General features: G+C 35.7%; 1 protein-coding gene across 1 annotated transcript in view; it reads right to left on the bottom strand.

Annotated features, from left to right (window-relative positions):
• The window catches only part of Galnt13 (polypeptide N-acetylgalactosaminyltransferase 13), a 629,326-nt gene that overhangs the window by 185,673 nt on the left and 417,911 nt on the right, over positions 1-25,742 (bottom strand). Inside the window, exon 9 of the mRNA XM_032903304.1 lies at positions 12,423-12,603. Within this exon, the coding sequence (XP_032759195.1) occupies positions 12,423-12,603 (181 nt within the window). The remainder of the gene's footprint in view (positions 1-12,422; positions 12,604-25,742) is intronic.

The following is a 25,742-nucleotide window of genomic DNA, read 5'->3' as shown; positions in this document are numbered from 1 at the left end:
CAATTAAACTAAGATCCACTTTTGCAATTATATAAACCAAATTGAAAGAAATTTATAGAAGTTTTAAGTAAAGTAACCCTACTTAAAATCAATGAAAGCATATTATTAAGTAAAAATAATATCTGGAGTTCAATACTATGGTTAATATTGAAATAATTATCATTTTAAATGATATTTGTAAAACAAATTATCATCGAAATAAAATTTCAGTTAAAATAGAATCATATTATTAAGAATTTAGCGCAGATAAAAATGGCAGCCAATTGAGCCCCGTTCAGTATTGTGATACAATGATTTAAGCAGACATTTGCATTAATTATGCATCATTGCTCATTTTCCTCAGGTCTTCAAAGTGAAGCAAAAGCTTTCCTTGACAATAATCTGCTTAAATTTTTTATGTTTTTTTAAACTTCTATTTCCTTCTATTTTCCATAATTCACCATAGTTTTCACATTTAATCTCCAATATAAATAATTAAAATGAGATGTGTTATTTCAACTGAGTTGTCACTTTTTCATCTACCTCACTGGGGCTTAAAATTTACATCTGCCATGAGAGGAGGCTGTGTTTGGGCTTTACTAGGAATGCTATCAATATGATAGGCATTTGATTAATCTTAATTTGTTATTTCAGAGTTGTGTAGTGTTATGGATAAATGACAATGAATGGGATCATTAATACAATGAAGACACAAGTTATATTCAAACACACGAACAAAAGAAATACACACACACACACACACACACACACACACACACACACACACGGGGAAAGAGGTTGAAAGACACAGAAAGAGGTATAAGCAATTAGGAAATAGACTGAATGATCATACGTCAACATGAGGTGGTAACCAAACAACATAACGTTACTCTACTTAGGGGTTTGTTTGTTTGTTTGTTTGTTGTGGTTTGGTTTTGCAGGCAATTACTTTTATGTAATTTTAAATATTGATTCCCAATCATCACTAAGTATCACCCCTTTGTGGATAAGCAAGTAAAGTTAGTAACTCACCAATTGTCCCTTTTTATCAAATAAATGCTATGGGTTCAATTGGTTTGTAACATTCACTAGATTTCAAAGGATGCTTGGTAAAAATTGAAATTCTCATGGAGATGTCTAAAGATATTCTGAGGTGTCACAAATATTAAAATTAGATCATTAGTATTCCATTGAAAACCTGGCATGTTTTTTAAAGTTTGGAATTTATCTACACCAATTAATAAAAGGGATGCATGCAAGTCTAATTTTAAAAGCACTGTGATAAAACAGTGGTATGATTTTAACCCAGAAAAGATAAAACCTCTTTGCAGACTCTTTTATATAGCATTTTACTAAAGAGCATTTCTAGTAAATATCAAGAAAATTATTAAATCAGCGCTGTTACACGTACATCGATTACCTAGAAGGCTAAAGTACTTACAACTTTTTTCCTGAGAATTAGGTGAAACAGCTCTGCCCACACAGGATGGCTGCCCAGGATGTCAGTCCATTGATTCCTCACTAATACTCGCTTTAATAGACAAGCTACTCAAGAACACCATGTAACTGAGTGCTCACTACTGACACTGCTCTCAGTGAGAGTGGGTACCATGACTAATTATTCACAGATATCAGTTGGAAACACGTTGTTTCTACCACGTCAGGGCTTCTCCATGTCTATGGTGGAAGAATGTGATAAAATGTATCACGTTGAATAAAAATCCATTGCCTTTCCATTTTAAATACTGGGGCCATCAGAGTGTGTTCCTAGTGTTTTTCGCATGGTTCTGTGATAACGGGGTATTTAGAAATGAAAAGTGTGATAAGAGATCATACTCAATGGCTCATTAAATTGTCACTATAGCTTTTTAGACGGTAAACATCTTATCTCTGGTTCAACATTTCCAAACAGGAAACTTATTTAATGGCAACTGAATCCATTGTCATTCTAGAAGGCTTATCTGTATGAAATGTAAAAATGTCTGCTCATAATCTATTTTCTGAATCTGTAAAAATATACAAGGTCTTCTACATAACACATTCTTTTAGTAAAAACACTCTGTTCTCTCAGGTGTTATTTCAAAATGAAAACCTGACTTTTTTACTTTATTTATATGACTATGATCAAAGCTATTATTTCTCTCTCTTTCTCTCTCTCTCTCTCTCTCTCTCTCTCTCTCTCTCTTCGTGTGTGTGTGTATACTATATTTGTAGTTTATATATATAGATATATACTATACACTATTTTTGTGTAGTATATGTAAATATATAGCTATATTTAATCTTCTATTCATTTTCTTCAATTAAAACCTAATTCAGGCATTTGAAATTTGTGTTTTCTTGACTTCAATAAGATTTTTTTACAAAATAATACACTTAAATAAATATACTGTAATGGTAAAATTTTCTAAACTATTAAGTAGTACAAAAGCCTTAGTTTACCAGTCTTAAAAAAAAATCCATAATGCTTTCTTAGTTGAGATACTGCACTAGGATTGCATAGGTTATAAAAAATGTTAAGAGAATGAAATAAGTACATGATAGAAATAGATAGCAGTGACAATTCCTCTCCTTTATTTTCTATTCTTTCTCTTTAGGAAAGGTTTCACTCTGAAGCTCAAACTGGCCTGAAACTCACTATGGATGCTGAGTTACACATATATGCCACTAAACCAGGCTGTGGAGAAGGCAGATCTAAAAATATATTTAATTTTAATTAATGGAAACCAATTTCCTTCCTCTTCATTGCAGCATATATAAATTAGAAGGCTTGCATTATTTGATACGTTTACTTGACATAAAATTTAGTTTATGTGCCTAGACTAGTACCTCTGTTACTATCTTACTGAATAATTCATATGTATATATGTGGTCTAAGGCAGATCTTTCACACCATGTAGGTTATAGTCAAGAAGTTAAAAACATAATGGCTATCACCTTTTCAGAGTTGATGGTTGGACAATTACTGTGCTGCCAATAAAAGTATTCAGTGGGTATATTTATTAACTAGGTCTCTATCTTTGTTAAAAGAAAAACCATTTTCTCTTGCCTTGGCAAAATCCTAACCACCATTTTGATGTCTTTTCCTTTCTAGCTCATAGCTATTGTCCTGAATTCCTTTCTGTGAAAGAATTTTGTAGCTCATTTAATACAGATATGTATTAAAATATTTTCAAAATAGTTTGTGTGAATATATAAATGGAAAATGACTCCCAGGGGACACAAATTATCAGGTAATATTCCTGAGGTAATCTAACACTAAGGTCACTAAGAATTTATGTGCATAAGAGGAAGATGAATGTTGAATGTCATGTTTTTGTTTGTCTTGTTTTTCTTTTTGTTTTTTTTTTTCACTTTTGAAAGTGACTACCACGACTTCAATTTAGTGCACTGAGGGAAGTATAGTTAACTGTCTCCATTATTCAATCCAGAAAAGATGAGATATTCCAAAACTTTCAAAGTCAACTTTTAACTGTCTTTTAACTTTCCTAAGAGTTTATGTAACTGGGTCATTCCAGATTTGAACTCATATTTTAAGTAGCAAAAAATGAATATAACATAAGGACCTTGGCAAAATGATTTACCAGAAAAACTAATATTGGAGACTTAGTCTGAGAGTATTAGAAAGTCTATATTCTAACCTACCTAGACACCAGTGGCTTCATGTAAATGACTGCTGCCTGGTGTCAGAGTGATCCATTCAATTCTGCTAAGATTAGAATTGAAAGTTTAAAAGTAATTAATTATTGCATAACTCATAAGCTACTCAATTTTAGTTATGCCAGAACTAAATAATAAAATGAGGACACTCTGAAAACACTGACAAGATGAAAGCAGTTATGATAAAACCTCACTGCATGTGCTCGAGTCATATTTAATTCATTTTTAATCCTCTTACATTAAGTACAAATTTCAGCCATCTCCTGACCCCAAAAGAGACAAAGAAAAATTATGCGTCTTATAAAGTTATTTGGATCATTTGTCCAAACTTAAAATTTATTAAATTTACTACCTTGACTGGTTCAACAAACCTGGAGACTTCAAAATTAATCATGACCTTTTCAAATATTTTGGCGTAAAACTTACTAATTAGAAACTTCAAACTGTCTCATTCACTAGAATTGCAGAAAATTTCAATTAAGTTAGAGTAATGTATGTGTTAAGGACAAAAGTCCATATAAATACATAGGTATTTTGTTGTCTGAACACTGGAAGTATTTGCTATACTGTGAATCGATTCATCATAGAACTTACAGGTACTCACATTAAAAATGTTTAGAGATTGCTCAGATTTGTTAATGATAAAATTATTCTGTGGAGCTAATTATCTGAAGAGATTGTTATATTGTTAATCTTCAAATACAAATTTCTGTGATTACCAGTAAGTATGATTCATACCATCTGCTGAATAGTTTTACATATCATGAGAGAATTCTGGATATTTAGAACTATGTGATAGGAAATAATACAATTACTTTAAGATATTTAAAGGTGTAACTATTATACATGATACTTTAATGAAAAAAGTTATAAATATAATCATATGTAGAACTACCTAATCCTTGTCTTGTGTTATGCTTATTTTCTGAAAGATGACTGGTTTCACTGAAAATAAGGAGGGAGACTTTCATGAATTAATATTTGAATTAAACATTAAATTAAAGAATATTTTTCAGTGTCCAAATTACATAACTGGGCCTTACTATTAAGAATACATACATAATAACCAAAGAAACACAAATTCTGAAATAGATATACTTTAACACATAAATTATTTCAAAATACTGTTTTACCAACAGTTGAGTATGTGTAAATAATGAAGGAATAAAAATCCAAATGTCAACAATAAAAATACCTGAAGAAGTTGTTGACTCATTGGGAACAATGCAAAACAAAACAAAACAAACAAACAAACAAAAACCCAATGAGATGGTGATAAAGAAGGGCATATAAGAAAAATCCAGGAAGGAGGAATTCTGAGGGTTAATTTAATGATGTAAGAGTACAGGAACTAGTTGCAGGGAAATAAAATCACTACATCCAGAAGAGAGGGTGGAAAGATAGTATGATCCAAAGGATCAGGGTGTTTGCTCTGAGATTCTGTTCCTGGTCAGAAAGTCCTTTCCTGTGCCAATAAGTTCAAGTGTACCCATACTTTCTCCTCTATCAAATTTGGAGTAAAAAAAAAAACAACTCATGTGGAAAACTCACCAGTGCTAGGAATGCTTCATAATATGCATAGATCTATATTTTTATACACAATAAGGTGGGTGGATACACATCTGAATTCAGAGTGGCTGGGAGAGCACACACAAGACCTGCTCAAGCACAAGTCAGACAACATCTCAACATAGAGAGGGGAGTTGCTAAGATTTGTAGTCATATTTCTAGCCAAAGAGCTACTGGCAATCACTGTCTGGTACGAGAGGGGAAGCTAGTTTTATATATGAATGTAAGTCCTTATAAGTTAACCAGGCTTCACCGAAAAGTCAGGCATGCATGAATATATGGGTAGCACGGATTGGACTTGCACTATGTGCAAAAACAAAAAGAAGATGCAAATATGAATGTGTAGAGAAAGGGGAATGCTCTAGAAGGATTTGGGGGTGATGTAAATATAAAGCAAATTGTATAAAACTATCAAAGAACTAGAAAAATAATTTAAAAAGACATAATTAAATATGGCTAAACAACAACAAAAGAACTGAAAATTAAAACCAATCCACTGCCATACATAACTAAAAATTCAACAACTTTTGATGGAAGAATTCATCAACATGAAAAGCATCTCTCATACATATTTCAAAATTTTGCTTCTCAAGCTACCACAAGGATTAACAAATATTGGCTATCAAACTGTAATACAATGAAATGATTAATCATTTTTTCATCATCAAGTTAGACACAATCAGTGTTGGATCAGATTTGTGGAAAGGTATTTAATAAAAAAAATAAAATAAAATTCACCAAAGGTATCTTTTTTCATAAATGTTACAGTCTTTACTGAGAAATTCATGTTAATACAACCAACAAAAAATATTACTAGAATAATGAAACTTTTCATACCATATATTTTCCTGAAAATGTCAAACCAGTGCTTATGAAAACTCATTTTTGCAAGGTCTCAAAGAAAATGGGTTGTGTAAATACCTATCATATATTATATCAAAAACCCCTATGTTTAAATAATTATACAGATCTTAAAATTCAGCAGTGGACTGCTGATACTGTTCAAATATTCTGCCTTTCGTAAGGTGTTTTTTTTTCTCTGTCTCTCTCTCTCTCTCTCTCTCTCTCTCTCTCTCTCTCTCTCTCTCCCTCTTTCTGTCAAGTGCTAACTTTCTAAGAGAAGTCCAAGATTTTTTCTAAATATGTATTTTTTATTGCCTGTAATAGAAATCATATTACTCCAATATTGCTGAAGACGATATGTTGTTTCTATAAAAACTTTAGAGGTATGTTTCTAGACCCGTCCTCTTTAATTTCCTCTTTGTTTTTGTTCAAAGCTAGATCATAAACTGACAACTGAGACACTATCAAGATAGCTGGCCCTAGTCACCATGACTATCGACATACAACTGGAAAGTCACCTCCCCAAAGAAAGAAAATCAATGTTATTAGAAAAGCAACTGTTTCAAAGATGTGCTTTTATGATTATACTTGATTTTCAAGTTCCTAAAATTTATCCTTGTGACCAACAAGAAGAAAAGGAACACCCACATTTACAAGGTGTGTTCTGTGAATAGCGATTTCTACTTATATCCCTTCATTTAAAAGGATTTGCTAGGGCCATCAGATTGTCTCTAGCTGAAACAGCCCAATTACTAGTAAAAACTGCCTCAGGCCTTCAGGGCCTATGGGCTTTAAAATCCATGATGCTAGACAAAGTATTGGCATCCTTAAGAAGACAGGCTGAAAGCCCACTAAATATTTGCTGGAAACTTTCTTAACACTTTTCTAAAGTGGTATTGCTCCTCATTAAACTTCAGGTACACATAGAATTAATTCTCATGCTTTCAAAGTAGCCAAATGTCAAATAAGGGAAGGCCAATGGAATCAGGACATAAAATAAACAGATAAAAGTAGTTTACATGTGTAGCTCTTTACAGAATCAGAGCTCTTCAAACATTAACCAAATCAGGACTCAGAAAACATAGAAACCGACAAGTGTAAAAGTAGCTTTGTTTTATATATTTAAGAGACTTGTGTTAGGCTGCTTTGTGTCTTTAACATTTTTGAATTAGTTATAGTGAGGAGGGTTGCATTAAGTGAAGTGCTGTGCCTTACATGGCTGAAGGGGTGTATAACACAGTTCTTGCCCCGGATTAGAGCCAGCAGGGTGTGGACTTCCAAGAGTGTTGATGGTTGCTAGGCATAAAGCTTGATAATTTACTTTATGGTCTTCCCTCAGGTGATATTTTTCAGGCCAAGGTTGATGACTTCATGATAATTAGAAAAAGCATAAGTCCAGGAGGTGAGGGTGTGTCTAATGTCCTCAGCCAAAATGGTGTACACTGTGACCTTCAGAACAGCCCATAAGGCTGTCGGAAAAAAAAAAAACTTGACTTCAAGAAATTATAATTTCTCAAGCACGCAAAATATAAGGATGTAGTATGAATTATACGAGGTGCTTCACAGAACTAAAAAAACAAAATAAAAAAACAAAAATAAAACTGAACACAGGCAGCTGCAATATGAGCCAGCTTTTCAGAAATATATTAAGGAGGGAGATAAAGAGATCTGGGGATTGATGATTACAGGGCAAGATCCCACCCAGCTAAGTTTATTGTTTGTGCTTACAAAGACACGCAGATTCCACAGTTCAAGGTCCACCTGGGATAGAGCTAGTTTAGGACAAGGCATGGCAGGAATGGTAATATCAGAATGGATCCTGCTATCTTATTGTCTGTACTTACAAGGCGGGCATATCTCTGAGATTCACTAATATGTTAAAAAATGTACTTGTCTTTTCTAAGAAACAAGGGGCTAATGTCATAAAATGCTGCTTCATATGGTAATCAAAAGGGAACCTGGGATGAAGAATTGAATTGATATGCAAATAAAAGATAAAAGATTTGCTCTGGTCTGTAAAAGAGAGCTACCCAGAGAGAACTGCCTAGAGAGTGAGCATAGATCCTTTAGAATTTTTGCAGCACAATTTCCGACTTTGGTCAGAAAAACAAAAAGCCATCCTAGAGATTTTTAGATTTTTTTTTAAGCAGCTTTTTGGACTTTGGTCAGAAAATGCAAGAGTTATCCAGGGAGCTCTTAGAATTTTTCTCGAGAGGCTCAATCGGAGCATGACAAATATATAGCTATGCACATGCTCACAGTCAACCATTGAACTGAGAACAGGATGCCCATTGGAGGAGTTAGAGAAAGGATTGAAGGAGCTGAAGGGGTTCATAACCCCATAAGAACAATACCAACCAACCAGCTCCCAGGGACTAAACCACTACCCAGAGAATACACATGGAGGGATCCGTGACTCCAGCTGCATATGTAGTAGAGGATGGCCTTGTTGGGTACCAATGGGAGGAGAAGTCCTTGGTCCTGTCAAGGCTGGAACCACCAGTGTAGGGGAATGTCTGGGCAGGGAGGTGGGAAGGGGAGTTTGTTGGGGAGGGGAACACTCTTATAGAAGAAGGGGAGAGGGATGGGAATGGGAACCCGGGAAAGGTTATAACATTTGACATGTAAATAAATATAGCCAATAAAAATAAATTCTAGCAAGGAAGAGCAGAAAGCTATCTTGAATAGACTACAGAGCCAAGAGCTAACTACAGAGGGCTATATAGAGAGCCTTCTCAAGCAGATAACAGAGCTGTCAGCTTGTACACATGATTGACTTCCAATTGTTTTTTCCTGGCTCCCAAACAACCTTTCCTAAGGATCCCCGACAAAGCCGTGTTTGACGCTTGGCAGAGTAGTTCTATTATTATGTAAAAATTATGAAGACAGGCTACACAGAAAACAGTTGGACATTCTTTCCAGGTATATGAAGAGTACTTTCAATTTTTGTTATCTACTGATATTTAACCTGGTTGCGGATACAAGAGGGTGGCCAGGTAGTGATGTGATTCCTTTGTGTAAGCAAGACATGTATGGATAGGTAATTCAACAGGAAGCAAAACAAAGGGGCTCCCATCACAATGCATTTCTTATTTGTTAGTTCTCCAAATTATCCATCAAATATTTTAAGCTCTACAAAACTATAGGGAAATTTCTAGTTTCTAAAAACATAAATCTGAAAAGACTTTACACAGAAAGATAAGTAAATAAAGCTAACATAACACTGTAAGTGATAAAAGTGGATTGTCCATGGTCTCTGTATTCATTTCTTTTTCATTGCTCTGGCAAAATACCCAGATCAGAAAATAGTTTAGGGCACAATGGTGGCTTAGTCTTCTAGGTTATAGATCATCATAGCAGGAAGTCACAATGGTAGGAGCTCAAATCAGCTAGTCATGCTTCATTCACTTTAAGGATGAGAGAAATAAATATATTTAGGCCTGCCTGCCTGCCTGCCTGCCTGCTTGCTTGCTTGCCTGCTTGATTTCTCCACCCTTATACAAGTCCCAATACCTTAGAGATTGTACTTCTCACAGTGGGCTGGGTCTTCAACTAAAGTACACGTACATACCTCTGTGTTTAGTACAGTGAATAATACAATTTTAGGCATGCATGTAAAAGCCTGTGTTTCAGTTTTAGAAGTCCACTTATTGCCACAGGACACACAGAGTCAAACATTTATGACTTAAGAAAATAATGAATACTTTTGTGATTTTGACTTTTACATAGCAGCATGATTTTATATATTCATCATGATCTATAGCATAATTAAATAATGGCTAAAATCTTTATCATATGCTAGTTTCCTGAATATTTTAGCTATGTGATTGAGGCTGATCTGTAATCTGCCACGTTTTGTTTTGTTTGGAGTCATTGTGATCTAGCTTCTGACCTACATAAATTCTCCTTTTCCTATAGTTATAATTACTTTAGTCTCTACCTTTGCAAGCAGATTCCCCCTTTCCCTAAGTCCAATAGCCTCTTTTAAAGTCTTGGGTAATAACAGTTCATTGGGGCCATCTCCTTTTTCACATGTGCTAAGGTACAAGCCTGGGTAGTAAGAATAAGAACATCCTGGGTGCTCATGAATGTGATGGAAAATGGGCACTTTCCAGTTTACACAACCATCTCTGCTCTTCAGAGATGAATTCAGTGTCAATTCCTTAGTTCACATAGAGACTGCATCATATGAACTCTGACCATTTCTGTGCAGTTTGTAAAACAGTTGTTCTTCATCTACATTTTTCAATCAATTAAAAATTATACAAAATGTCTAAGACTGAGGTTTGAAGATCGATATCCCACAAATAAGACATTTTTGATTCACAGCAATTTGATAAATTGGAATAACTTAAAATGACTTTAAAAATGACCTTAAAACTTGCCTCCTAGATGTCTTTCCCTAGACTAGGCCAGGGATAAGCTTTGTCCATTGTTTTTCTCTCTATCGGAGTTCAAAGCCTCCCTCCCATACGCCAGAGAAGTAAGGAACATCTCTGCTTCCTTCCCTAAACTTTCACTACTAAACTCATACCACAAGAGCAGCATTCATGATGTCAACAGTAGCAGGCTTATTCTTATGTCACAGAACATTGGTTATCATGTCCCATCCCTAAATACTAACCACACATTCATGTTTGTATGTGTGTTTTTGTATGTGTACATGCCAAATGGACATTTGCTTGTGTTTTATATTTTTCCAGTCCATTGAACTTCTCTAAAGTGTGTTTACTGTCCTATGTCCCCTATATCTCTTATAGAAAATGCTATGGAGGTTTTCAAATCATTTGGGATTACTGCAGGTTAACAGTCTTGTGAGCTTTTGCCCCCTTTGTACATTAATGGGTTTATCTGCCCTTTTCTCTTGTCAGTTCATTTCATTCAACTTCAGAGACTGGAGAAGAAAGACCTCTTAGCCTGCCCTAACATTTCTTGCCACCCATGATGTTCATTGAGAATTAATCCATTCCATATGTTTCCAATGATCTCCAATCACTCACATTGTTAACCCAAGCTTCACATAGTTCCTCATAACAAATTTCCTTCTTTCATTATTTCTTTATATTGTACTTTAAATATTTCTATAAGTAATGATTTGCATTCAAGAAATACCAACAAAGTAATATGTAAAGGTTACATAAATGTCACTCCTTTCCTGCCGATTTTACATTTTCTGTTGAACTCTGTGAACATCTGGACAGAATTTCTACTATAAAAGGAAATGCTTCTAGTTACAAAGTAGCGTTCTTGAAATAGCATTTTGACTTGACACAGAGGGGGCTTGAAAAGAAAAGTGTGAAAAGGTCTTTCTAATCACATAGTCACACACACACAATGCTTCAATTTTTCTTTCTCTATAGAATTCTGAATTATAAGAAGGTCCTTACTGACTTTTCTATTCTTCATACTTGTTTATTATAAAATCAGTTACTGGCATTATATACAGCTTCATAAATCAGTGCATACCATTTACAGTGTAAACTCCCCTTTTAAGCTATATAATAGATTACTTTATGGAAAAGAATATGAAGCTGTAATTGTTGTTGTTCTTATGAGTTACATAAGAATTGCACTGAATATTTTGAAACAATATCTAAAATATCAAAGAGAAAAACATTCAATAGTTTTGTTAATATATCCAAAATACTTTCATTTTTAATTTAATATTCCATTCTATATTTTGACACTGAGAAGACAATCATTATATTTCTCTTGAAACATTTATATATTTATTTAGTTATTTATTTGTTTGTTTATGAAGCTGGATAACCTTGAAGCCCTGATGTTCATGCTTCAATTTTTTGTTATTTCTCATTTTAATATTCTATCTTTTTCTGGAAATAAGTAATACGGTTCTTGGAGAAAGAAGAAAATCAAAAGGAAATAATATAAAAAAGTAAGTCACACAAAATTTTTCCATCATGAAATTGAATTATTACAAAACTCCTTATACCTAAAATATTTTTCAAATAAGAAATATTTAAATGTTTATAGATTTTAGCAAATGTAAAAAAGTTGCATTGCTTCTTTACTTAAATTTATTTATAATTTACTACAGTATTCCTGTTTAAATAAAAATTTAAAGTTTCCTTGTATACATTAAAACAAATTTGAATATCTGTATGTACATCTCTCTTTAATCGGGTAATGAATAAAATAGGAAAGATTTAAAAATTTCTGTTTGAGATTCTTATTTTAGGTGAAAATTACTTAAGCATAAGCCATTCTCACACAAAATTTTCCATGATATTCTGATAATGAAGAAACATTTTACTTTAGCTCTTAGGTTACTAAAAACAATAAAGTAGATATTCAATGTGTTTAAATTTTCATTTCCTATTTAAAGGATGGAAAATTTTAGTGCTGCATACCTGGGGATATGATATAGAAGAAATCTTTGAATTCATCCATCCAAACTTCTGCTAGTCTTCTGTTGTTCTTGTTAATGACATGGCCAGTGCCACCAGGAAAGGTGTATGGAGTTGCCTTTCGAAAAACATGACCGACATGAGAGCAAGTCACAATCTCCAAAGAGCCTCCACACTGCCAGATCTGGGGAGAAGAATAATCCCATGTAAGAGCCAATAGGAATTATACAATGAGAATTCCAGTCATGATCAAAGCTTCGGCATAACCTACAGATGCTATATATTTCAACAAAATATTCTATACACACAGATGTTGCGCTAGGATAACGGCATTTTATTAAGGAAGATCATCTATTTAAATATTTGCAGCTAGGATATAATTTTTAATTGTATTTTTCTTGGATATTTTATGTATTTATACTCCAAATGTTATTCCCTTTCCCCCCTCTCCTTTACCTTACCCCCCTCACTCTGCTTCCCACACCCACTGACTAAAACCTCAATGCCCTGGCATTACCCTATGTTGGGGAAGCAAGCCTTCACAGGACTAAGGGCTTTTCCTTCTGTTGATCCTGGATAATGTCATCCTCTGATACATATGTGGCTAAATTCATGGGTCCCATCATGTGTACTCATTGGTTGGTGGTTTAGTCCCTGGGAGCTCTGGTGGGGTCTGGTTGGTGGATACTGTTCTTCCTTTGGTGTTGCAAACCCCTTTAGCTCCTTCCGTCTTTTCTCTAACTCCTCCATTGGAGTCCCCTTGTTAAGTACAATGGTTATCTGCCACCATCCTCATCTATATCAGTCGGGCTCTGATAGAACCTCTCAGGAGACACCCATATCTGACTCTTATCAGCAAGCACTACTTGGCATCAGCAATAGTAACTGGGTTTGGTGGTTGCATATGGGATGGATCCCCAGGTAAGGTGCGGCAATCTCTGGGTGTCCACTCCACTCTTTGTTTTTATTTATTTATTTCAGGCATGTGGGTACACTGTCTCTGTCTTCAGACACACCAGAACAGGGCAACGGATCCCATTACAGATGGTTATGAGACACCATGTGGTTGGTGGGATTTGAACTCAGGAGCTTTGGGAGAGCAGTCAGTGCTCTTAACCACTGAGCCATCTCTCCAGCCCCCTGCTCCACTCTTTGTCCCTGTATTCCCTCCCATGAGTATTTTGCATCTCTTCTAAGAAGGAATGAAGCATCCACATTTTGCCCTTCCTTCTTCTTAGGCTTCATATGATTTGTGAATTTTTTCTTAGGTATTCCAAGCTTTTGGGCTAATATCCATTTATCAGTGAGTGCATACCATGTGTGTTCTTTTGTGATTGTGTTACCTAATCAAGAAGATATTTTCCAGTTATACCCATTTGCCTAAGAATTTCGTATAGTCATTGTTTTTAGTAGCTGAGTAGCACTCCATTGTGTAAATGTATCATACTTTCTGCATCCATTCCTCTGTTGAAGGGTATCTGGATCTTTCCAGCTTCTCCCTATTATAAATAAGGCTGCTAGGAACATAGTGGAGAATTTTTTTCTTGTTAAAACCATATATACTGAAACTAATACAAGAAAAAGTGGGGAAGAGTCTTGAATACATAGGCACAGGAGAAAATTCCTGAACAGAACACCAATGACTTATGCTTTAAGATCAAGAACCAACAAATGGGACCTCATAGAATTGCAAGGCTTCTGTAAGGCAAAGGACATTGTCAATAGGGCAAAATGGCAACCAACAGATTGGGAAAAGATCTTTACCAATCCTACGTCTGATAGAGGGCTAATATCTAATATATATGAAGAACTCAAGTAGTTAGATCCTACAGAATCAAATTATCCTATTAAAAAGTGGGGTACTGAGCTAAACAAAGAATTCTCAAGTGAAGAATACCAAAAATCTAAGAAGCACCTAAAGAAATGTTCAACATCCTTAGTTGTCAGGGAAATGCACATCAAAATGACCCTGAAATACCATCTCACACCAGTAAGAATGGCTAAGATCAAAAACTCAGGTGACAACAGATACTGGCAAGGATGTGGAGAAAGAGGAACACTCCTCCATTGTCGGTGGGATTGCAAGCTGGTACAACCACTGTGGAAATCAGTCTGGTGGTTCCTCAGAAAATTGGACATAGTACTACCTGAGAACCCAGCTATACCACTCCTCGGCATATACCCAAAAGATGTTCCAACATATAACAAGGATACATGCTCCACTATGTTCATAGCTAAGATGTAGTTCTTTTCATGTCATTTTACTAGGTAACCAAAGTTATAGTGTCCTGTGGTTACCTGGTTATTATTTAGTAAATAGTTGACTATCAGAATTTTACTATGAGTCAATCTCATGTTGAAGTGATATGGACAAGCAATGTCAAAATCTAAAAAAAGATTTGCAGAAAAATCTATCATAATACTCCTCCATTTAGGACTGTAAATGTTTATCTAGCCCAAGTAATCAAATTTTTCCTAAATCATATACACAACCATGTCATTACTTTTACTAATGTTCTGGAATACTTCTGCTTTTGCTAACCATGTCTATAAATCCTTAAAACTTACTTTTTCCAAGTCATTTTTGGAGAGACTGAATAATGTTATACTTTGAACCATAAACATTGTTTAAGCAATGAACAGAGTCTGACATTGTGACTATTTATTTATTCAAGAAAAATACTGTTAATGGAAGATTCTTTGAAAGGAGGAACTCTTGGAAAACAGTCCTTGGATTTCTTGATATTTTCAGATGTGTGTAGTTGAAGGCAAGTGTTATATAAAGTTTTCACAAATTTTAATTCAAAAAATTTCACTGTATATCCAAAGTTTTATTCCTATTTTGTGTGTATGAATCTACAGTGGCCCCATGTCAATAAGTTTTGAATCTGTGTATTCAAGGAATTTTGGATTGAAAATATTGGGAAATGCCATCTTTATTAAACATACACAGGGTTTTATATTATTGAAAATAATCATTTTGGCAAGTAAGATGGCTCATGGAATAAGGACGCCCCCTGAAGTCTGACAAGCTTAATTAAATCCCTAGAAGCTGGATGGTGGAAAAAGATACATGATTCTAGAAGGTGGTTCTTTAACCTATATAAGCTTGTGCACCACACACACACACACACACACACACACACACACACACACACACGCACACACAAATACTAATATAGCAAAAGAACAGAAATTCAGAATGCAAACTATTGCATAGCAACATTTGCAGTGTATTAAAAATGTACAATCTTCAGGTGTTTTCAAGTACACAGAAAGTTATGAATTGGTCATATTCAAATATTGTGACTTATATAATAGACATGAATAGTCGCAGCTCTTGACTCATGGTATGTGGTAGTTTGAATAAAAATGCCTTCATGTGCTCATAGAGACTTGGTATTATTAGAAGGTGTGTAATTTTTTGGAGTAGGTATGGTGGTGGTATCATTGGAAGAAGGGAGGAAGGGTGTTACTGGGGGGGGTAGGTTTTGAGTTTTCAGATGCTCAAGCCAAGCCACTGTCTCATTATTTCTTCCTACGCTCTGTGAAACCAGACACAGAGCTGTTGAAATTTCAGCTACCTCTCTAGGACTATGTCTTCATGCATTACTCCAAGCTTCCCACGATGATGCATATGGACTAAACATTTGAACTGCATGTTTTCCTTTACAATAATTGCTAGGTCATGGCATCTCAGCAATAGAAACCCTAAGATACTGCAACAGGACTTGGAACTTACTGCCCCATCCGCATACATATTAAAGACTGCCAGAATACATACATTCATGTGAACGAGAGACGGGGGGGAGAGGGGAAGGGAGAGACACAGAGAGAGATAAAGAGAGACTGAGAGAGACAGAAATAGAATTGCTACTGCTATATACAAACATTACATATATTTGCTGATTTCTCATAAATAGTAGCTAATATTATAGTAGTTATATAGTCATATTAGTTATGTACACTCATCAATTTGGTTTTAGATTATAAAAAAAAGTTCATGCCTTGGTAGTTTTTTTCAAAGCCCATCATTCACATGTATACTATTTATACTTTTATATATCTGATTAATGCTTTTTTTAAAGAACAATTTTTAGCAACTGACCATGAAAGTAAAGTTGGTTGAAAATGACCCGGTATTGGGTTTAAGGATATTTACATTTTACCACATGGAGAATTAAAATGATGACAAACTGAATCCACTACAATGTTTTGCATATTTGATTTGTAGTCTGTTCTTTTTCTTCTAACTTCGCAGGCCTAAACTAATAGAAGATATTAGAAACCCAGCACGTAAGGAGAGAACAGCATGTTGGCATTCTATATCCCTCTCAAAGGTCAAAATCTTTTTCTAAAGTACTTCATAGTCTCATAACTCTTTTCCCCTTTGTACTGACTGGTTTCCTGTGTCAACTTGACACATGCTAGAATCATCAGAGAGGAAAGACTCTCAATTGAGAAATGCATCCACGAGATCCACCTATAAGGCATTTTTTTCAATTACTGATCAATGTGGGAGGGATTAAGTCATTGTGGGTGGTGCAACCCATGGCCTGGTGGTGCTGAGTTTTATATGAAAGTAGGCTGAGCCAGCCAGTAAGCAGCCAGCCATGGCCTCTGCATCAATTCCAATATCCAAGACTTTATTCTGATTGAGTTTCTGTTTTGAATTTCTTCAATAATGTACAGCAACATGGAGGAGTAAGTTGAATAAACCCTTTCCTTCCAAACTTGCCTTTTGGTCATGGTGTCCATGGCAGCAATAGAAACCGTAACCAAGGCACACTTTGAAAATGAAACCTATAATCCATCTTGTAATTATAGATATCATTACATTCTTCTATCCTTTGAATGAAGGTAGTTGATTTTTTTCTTCCCATATTGTAAATCATCGCTTAGAGATCAGTCTTGGCACATTGCTCATATCTGTTGATGTTAAGGTCCGGTTCATGCTCCCAGAAATAAGACTCAGACTTAAAATATATTTATCTTGGCCACATAGCTAGGCTCTACCATGATGAATTTGTAACTAAACCCATTTTATTTTAGTCTATATTCTGCCACATGTTTGGTTACCTGTGCTCAGGTACCTTGCATCTGCCTCATGCCCAAACATATCCAAATACATACCCAGTATGATTCATTTACACCTTTTAAAATAACATAAAACTATATTTTATAGACCCATATCACATTCATTTTTTCTGTTTGATTTTCTACCCATGAGTGATGCTTATTTCTGTATCTTCCTTTAAAAATAGTATGTTTGAAGCCAGAAATATTTACCTAGATGATTCCATCCTTGGAATTGCCTTTCCTATGTATTACTTCTCAGCCTTCTCCTCCATCTAAACCACCGTTTAAATGTCGATCTTCTTTTCTCTTCATAGATTTGCAGTTGATCTCATATGGTGTATTAATGTAGATTGGATCTAACTGCTGAAACCCGAATGCTCCTACCACTGACTACACTTTTCTAATAGCACATGGTTCAGAATAGCCAGATATTTACTGAAAATATTTTTGTTTCAGAAACAAACAAATATGCATATCCATAGTTAATTGTTGAGCCAATCCTCCTTTTCCCAGCTTGGTTTTATTTTGTTCCAGAAATTTATAAACTGTCAGTAAATGTCACCAAACTCTCAGATTGGTAGTCAAAATAAATAAGAAATAAACTAAAATCAAACCTATAGTCATTGCTGATTTCTCTTTATCTTAAAAAAAAAAAACACATTCAACACATTAACTAATCTTGGAAGTTACTGATAATTTAGAGAATATTCACTTGCTCAGGATGCCATTACAAAAAAAAACTAGATAGAGGCTACATATTTATTTCAACAACAGAAATGCAGTTTTAATGTTGAAGAAGTTGGTACATCTATCATTCTGCTGTTAGAATAATGATATAATTCTTCCTGGATCGTAAATTGTCATCTGCAATTCTGTCTCCTTACTGACTAGTAGAAAGCTAGGTTGCCATTTCCTTCTCTTACAACATTCCTAGTTCTTTTGGATTAAAGTTCTACCTTTGTGAAATAATGATCAGCTACTTACACAATCATTTTCTAGGTGCAGTCATATAGGCTTCTGCCCTTCAACATATAGATTTTAGAAGAATATGAATCAAATAATGAAATCACACCTCTACTTTCAATGTCATCATCCTTGACCTAGGTTAATTCTATTGTTTTCCAGTTGTTTCATCCATGTTTGCACTCTGACGACTAGTTTGTTTTAAGTAATCAGAAAGGTCTTTTAAATATTTAACCACATGACTTTGCTTCGCTGCCTAAATCATTCAATGATATCTCACCAAATTGAAAATATAAATAAAATTAATCTGCAGTTCCTCTTAGATTATGCATAATTCTATTTCACTATCTATAACCTGGTGACATTGTGTCTTGGTTGTTTTCTAGAATCACATTGCATTTTATAACACATTAGAGCTTCTAAGAAGAAGGAAGACCAAAGTGTGGATGTTTCAGACATACTTAGAAGGGGGAACAAAAATACTCACAAGAGAAAATGTGAAGACAAAGTGTGGAGCAGAGACTGAAGGAAAGGCCATCCAGAGACTGTTCCTCCTTGGGGTTCCAATCCATATACAGACACCAAACCCAGACAATATTGGGGATGCAAAGAGCTGCATGCTGACAGGGTCCTGATATATGTGTCTCCTGAGAGGCTCTGCCAGAGCTTGAGAAATACAGAGGTGGATGCTGGCAGTCAACCATTGAATTGAGTACAGGGTCCCCAATGGAGGAGTTACAGAAAGGATTGCAGTAGCTGAAGGGGTTTGCAACCCCATAAGAAGCACAACAGTATCAACCAACCAGACCACCCACCCCCAGAGCTCCATGGGTCTAAACCACCAACCAAAGAGTACACAAGGATAGACCAATTGGCTCCATCTGCACATGTAACAGAGGATGGCCTTCTTGGACATCAAAGGAAGACGAGGCCCTTGGTCCAGTCAGGGCTCGATGTCCCAGTGAAAGGGAATACCAGGGCTTGAAGGTGGGAGGGAAAAGGTGGGTGGGTAGGGTGCACCCTCATAGAAGCAGGGGGATGGAGCATGGGATAATGGGTTTCTGGAGGGGAAACCAGGAAAGGGGATAATAATTAAATTGTAAATTAAAAAATATCCAGTAAAAGAATAATTTAGAAAAGGTTCCCCACATGTTTACTCTACCTGCACCATAATTCCGGCATGCCTCTTTCTCATTAGATATGATACTTTTCTTCATTTTTTTTGTACAAGCTATTTTTTATTGAATAGTCTATGTATTTACATTTCAAATGTAATACCCTTTCCCCATTCTCTCCTCTCCGATTCCCCCTTTCCCTACTCCTGTGAAGATGTCCCCCTTCCCACCACTCATTCCATTTCAACTACATTTCCCTTCACTGGGGAAATGAGCCTTCACAAAGCATCACCCCACAGGAGACATTTCTACAGGCTGGAGAGACACCTCAGTTGTACTTGCACAGCTCTTGAAGTAGTCCCAAGCATAGTTCCCTTACTCATGAGTTAAACTCATAGACAAATGAACAATTTAAAATTTAACTATCAAGGTTGATATAAAGAAAATAAAGCATTTATGGAGGAATGACATAATATGCACATTTGGGGATGCATAAAAGTTACATATTGTGAAGTATTTTAAAATATGGATTAAGACAATTACCTAGTCAAATGTATGCTGGAAAATGAGGACATTGCTTAGATGGTGTGATACAACACAAAGCAAAATAAAAAACTATTGATGGTTCAGGTAAATAAGGCTATCAATCGACATACCAGCAACTTTACAGGCACTACTGACATACTTACATGAAATCTCACACTAACCTCTCATTCTTTAAAATAACATGATTTAGCAATGTACTCAGCATTTTCACAAAAATCAGGTTTTTCTTAAAAGTGACAGGAATTCGGAAATATAATACACCGTATATATTACAGTAGAGGAAATTTAAGTTCTTTCCATTACTCTAAGGAGTTTAATATTAATGCCAAGAAAGATTTTTCTTAATTCAAGTGATTACACCAAAAGGAACAAAACAGAACACCAAAACAAACAAACAAATACCCAAACTAACCAAACTAAACAAACAAAAAAAAAACCCCACAAAAAAACAAAACAAAACAAAAATCTTTGCTGTGCACCAACTTAGAATCGAGTTTAGTGCATATGGGAGAAACTAGCCTTTTCTTAACAAATAGAATCTTAGTAGCTCATCTACTTGCTATCTACTCAAATACTGCCATTTGAATGAAGAAATATGTGTTTGTTTTTGGGAAAGTATACAGCATGAAGTATAAGTGTGTTTCTAATGCAATGAGAACATCATCTAATCTAGGGAATTCTAGGACAATGGCATAACAGAACTGGCAGTACTGACTGCAATTACTGCTGGACTCAACTGATTTCTGGGCCCCACCCTATAGAAACTGCTGTGTGTAAAAGAGAGTCAGCTGTACACTATCAAAAAGGTGACTAGGTTTTGTTGGCACAAGAAAGACAGTTGCTGGCTTTCTACTGTGACAGAGAGACTAAGACCACCCTCTCTAAAAGACCCTTTGAAGTAAGAGAGATGATGCTTAAAGCTGAGCATAGTTGAAAGAAAATGATGAACGTGTGTATTAAAGACTATCGCTAAGAGTAGGTGGATCTGTACAGAGCCAATCACAGCAAGCCATAAACTAATCCAACATATTATATATGATCTTCTATTTCCCTAGCCTATGTTTATCTGGATCAGGTGGTGATAGAGCACCTTTAACCATTAATAATAGACACTCAAACAATCCTCCTTCGTCATGGGACTATGAACGAAGATACAAATGTCAGCAACTATTTATGTAACAAGGCCTTTACACAGGAGAGAGGAAATTTTAATAATTGGAAGCCATCAGAAAACCAGAGACGTCATCCCCAATGACATCTGCACTGTGAATAGCTATATTTCAAAATGGAAAACCATGGTTGAAAAAAAGAAAATAAAGCATTATAAGTATATAGAGGTGCAGAGTAGAGCAAATTCAGACCGTTCTATGAGTTTCCAGGAAGCAGTTATTGCCATCTGTTCTTAGAGTTCCCTCTTTGGTTTTATATTGCAGATATGCATTAGCACTAGGGTTGTGTAAGATGTCCGGGGGTCTCTATATCTACTTTGTCAATTACTGGCACTACCATAGTTCTTCCAGTTTCTATGTTAATAGTAGGGCTTGAAAGATAGTAATCCCAAATACATTAACTTAGCATTTGGAAAAAAAAGAAAAAACTACTGACTCCACAAGGTTACCCTGACTTCCACATGCCTCTCTCACCTGATGCATGGAAATAAAAAATTTCCTGATCTGTATAACATGAAAACCAGTCATAAGACCTGTGTTTTGTCTTAGCCCATGCTCTATAGCCAAGGTCAATCTGAACAAACAACCCTGGCTAAATTCTTCTACCTTGAACTCCTCTCTTTAATATATTACATCATTCACATTAGTCCAGTCATATTTAATGACTCATTCATTTCCTTTTAATTAAAATTAAAATTTATACCATTTCTAAAAACCCCCAGCTCAGATAACAGTTTCCTAAAATACTTTTAAAATAATTTTCTCTTGGCATGTGTTTTTTTACAACAGGAGTATCAGTTACCTGGAGCCCATTGGGGTGAAGAAAACATACTAATTTTCTCCTATTACACCTTGAGCTTGCAAACCGACAGAGAAGGGAATTTATTTAAGTACTGTGGTCTGAATGATCTCTGTGCTTTCTGCCTTAATGGGTAGAAATATGGAAATGATGGGGTTTTTTTTCTATCTTGCTAAATGGTAAAGGTAATTTCTATTCAGAAACACAAATACAAAATTCCCAATGATGGTTGTTGGTTTTATAAGGCAGAATAGAAAGCTTCCTTTGAATTTTACTTTTAAATATGTTTATGAATTTTACTAGAGAAGGTGATAATTGCACTATATCTAAGTGAATATGTCTGTTTCATGAAGGACTGAGTCACATTAGCCATCTGTGCTTATAGAATATGTCATAAACACTTATAACACATGTTTAAGACAAAACTGCTTTCAAAATGAAAATAGGAACACATAATATTCATTATTAAGAGTGGTCTATGGTAAAAACAACACTAAGCTAATATAAATATGAAGTATTGAATGATTAAATATTTTCAGAGTTGTCATTACTGGTCCAGTGGTTCTCAACCTTCCTAATGATACAACAATTCAATACAGTTCTTCATGCTATGATTACCCAAAACATAAAATTATTTTTAATTCTTTATAACTATAGCTCTCTGAAGAAAGAAATTGAAGAAGATATCAGAAAACGAATGCTTCCCATTCTATGGATCCATAGGATCAATAAAGTACAACAGACTATCTTACAAAAAACAAATTACTGATTCAATGCAATCCTCATAAAAATTCCAACACAATTTTTCATAGACTTTAAAGAGCCGTTCTCAAATTTATATCAAAAAATAAAAGGCACAGGATAGACAAAACAATCCTGTGTGACAAAAGAACTTCAGGACAAATCACCATCCGTGACCTCAAGCTCTACTAAAGAGCAATGATGATAAATGCCTTATAGTGGTACAGAAACAGACATGATAATGAATGGAATTGAATCTAAGGCCCAGAAATAAACATACAACCTATGAATACTTATTTTTGACAAAACAGCCAAAATTACACAATGGAAAAAATAAAGCATCTTCAAGAAATACTGCCGGTCTTATTGGATGTCTGCACATAGAAAAATGCAAATAGAGCCATATCTATCACCCTGCACACAACTCAAGTCCAAGTGGATCAAGGACCTTAACCTAAAACCTGATACGTCTAATAGAAGAGAAAGTTGGAAGTAGCCTTGAATGTGTTGGCACAGGAGAAAATTTTCTGAATAGAACACCAACAGCTCAGGTTCTAAGATCAACAATTAATAAATGGGACCTAATAAAACTGAAAAGCTTCTTTAAGGCAAAGGACATTGTCAATGGATGCCTATGAATTTGGAAAAGATGTTCACTAACTCTATATTTGACAGAGGTATAATATCCAAAATATATAAAGAAGTGAGGTTCCAAGAAACCAAATAACCCAATTAAAACATGTAGCACAGAACTAAACAGAGAATTCTCAACAGAGGAATCTGAAATGGCCTAGAAACACTTAAAGAAATGCTAGATATTCTTTTTCACCAGGGAAAAGGAAATCAAAACGACCCTGAGATTTCACCTTAGGCCAATCAGAATTGTTAAGATCAAAATCTTTAGCTACAGCACATGCTGTACACTTCCATTGCTGGTGGGGTTGCAATCTGGAAATCAACCTGGCATTTTCTCAAAAAATTGGAAAGAGTTCTACCTGAAGACCAAACTATACCACTGCTGAGCATATGTACAAAAGATGGTATACCACAGCACAAGGACATGGGAGCCACTGTGTTCATAGCAGCTTCTGCAATAGTCAAAAACTAGAAGTAACCTATATGTCCCTCAACCAAAAGGGACATGTATCCATTCCTTAGTTGAAGGACAAGAGGTTCATTTGCAGAATGGAATATTATTCAATTATTAAAACATAGACATTATGAATTTTACAGGGAGATGGAATTAGAAAATATCCTATGTGAGGTAAATCAGATCAAAAAGTATATGAATGGTATGTACTCATTAATAAGTGGATATTAACCACAAAGGACAGAATGCTGATGGTGCACCCCACAGACACAAAGAAGGTAAACGAGTAGGAAGGCCCGAGAGAGGCTGCTTTAATCACACTTAGAAGGGGAAACAAAATAGTCATTGGAAGCAGAGGGAAGGAGGGGTTTGGGCGAGACAGAGGAGGGGCAGAATAATGAGGAGGTAGGTTCAGGTGTGGGGAGAGACAGGAGAGAGGAACAGAGAGCCAGGAGTATGAATGGAAATGTGCAGCTGGAGGGATAGAGGGTGGGGGAAATCTCTAGGAAGTGACACAGATTTGAGACTGGGAAGGTTCCCAGTAGTCAGTACAGACTAGCTGAAATACCTTGGAGTGGGAACATAAAAACTGAAAAGGCTATCTCATGGGCCCAAGCATGACCTCCAGTGGGAAATAAGAACACAAACCCACCATAAAACTTTTGACCCAAAACTTCTTCTGTCTACTAGAGATTCAGGCCCAAAGTTGGAGCAAAGACTGAAGGAATGGACCATACAGTAACCGGCCCAACATGAAACGCAACCTATGGGCAAGCACCAATCCCTAACATATTAATGATACACTGTTATGCTTGCAGACTGGAGCTTGGTAAAACTGTCCTCTGAGAGGCCCTACCAGCAGTGACTGAAACAGATGCATGCATCCACAACAGAATGTTGGGTGTTAGTAGCAGACAAAAGTTGGGCAAAGGAGGGAAGGCCCCTAATGAGATGAGAGCCCCACAAGAAGACCAACAGACTCAACTAACCTAGATTCCTGGAAGCTCTCAAAACTAAGTCACCAACCAAACCATACATGGGCTGGAATGAGGCCCCTGGTACATACTTAGCAGACCTGCAGCTCAGTCTCCATGTGGGCTCCCTAACAAGTTTCACAGAGATTTTCCCTAAAACTATATCCGGGACTGTGGTATCTAGTCCCCAACAGAAGTTCCTTGTCTGACCTCAGTGGAAGAGGATGAGCCTAATCAGGCAGAGACTTGATGTGCCAGGATGGGATACCCAGGGGTGGCCCCACCCTCTCAAAGGAAAAGTGGTATGCGGGGTGGGACTCTGTGAGAGTGAGAGGGAGGGGTGCATTGCTTGAGTTGTAAATAAATAAATAAATAAATAAATAAGTAAGTAAATAGAGAATCACTTCATAACTATGACTTTGCTGTTATGAACCACAGATGTGTAGGATATGTGATATGCGATATGTGACTCCAAAGGGGTCATGACCCACAGGTTGAGAACAACTGTATTAGACCAAAATTAAGACCGTAAAACTTAAGTTTTAACGTAAAGTATGTGGGTAAATCTCACAATCTGAATGGAGGGTGACTACGTTGGTGATTTCTCTACCATCTTCTTTATTAAATATTCTAGTAGAAAGGGTTAAAAATTCTGAATAAGCAAAGGAATAGAATAATGAGATTGCTAGAGGAATGTGTGTACCATGTGTGGGCACTTGGTTCTCGCAATTGGAGCACTCATGGAGTTACCACCAACCAAACAGTACACATGGAAGAACCTATGGCTTCAGTAGTATACATAGCTGAGGGTGGTTTTGTCAGGCATCAATAAGAGACGCCCTTGGTC

The sequence above is a fragment of the Rattus rattus genome, chromosome 5 (assembly GCF_011064425.1).
Source record: "Rattus rattus isolate New Zealand chromosome 5, Rrattus_CSIRO_v1, whole genome shotgun sequence".
Classification (NCBI taxonomy): domain Eukaryota; kingdom Metazoa; phylum Chordata; class Mammalia; order Rodentia; family Muridae; genus Rattus; species Rattus rattus.
The sequence above is the reverse complement of the archived record's forward strand: the minus strand, read 5'-3'. Positions and strand labels throughout refer to the sequence as shown.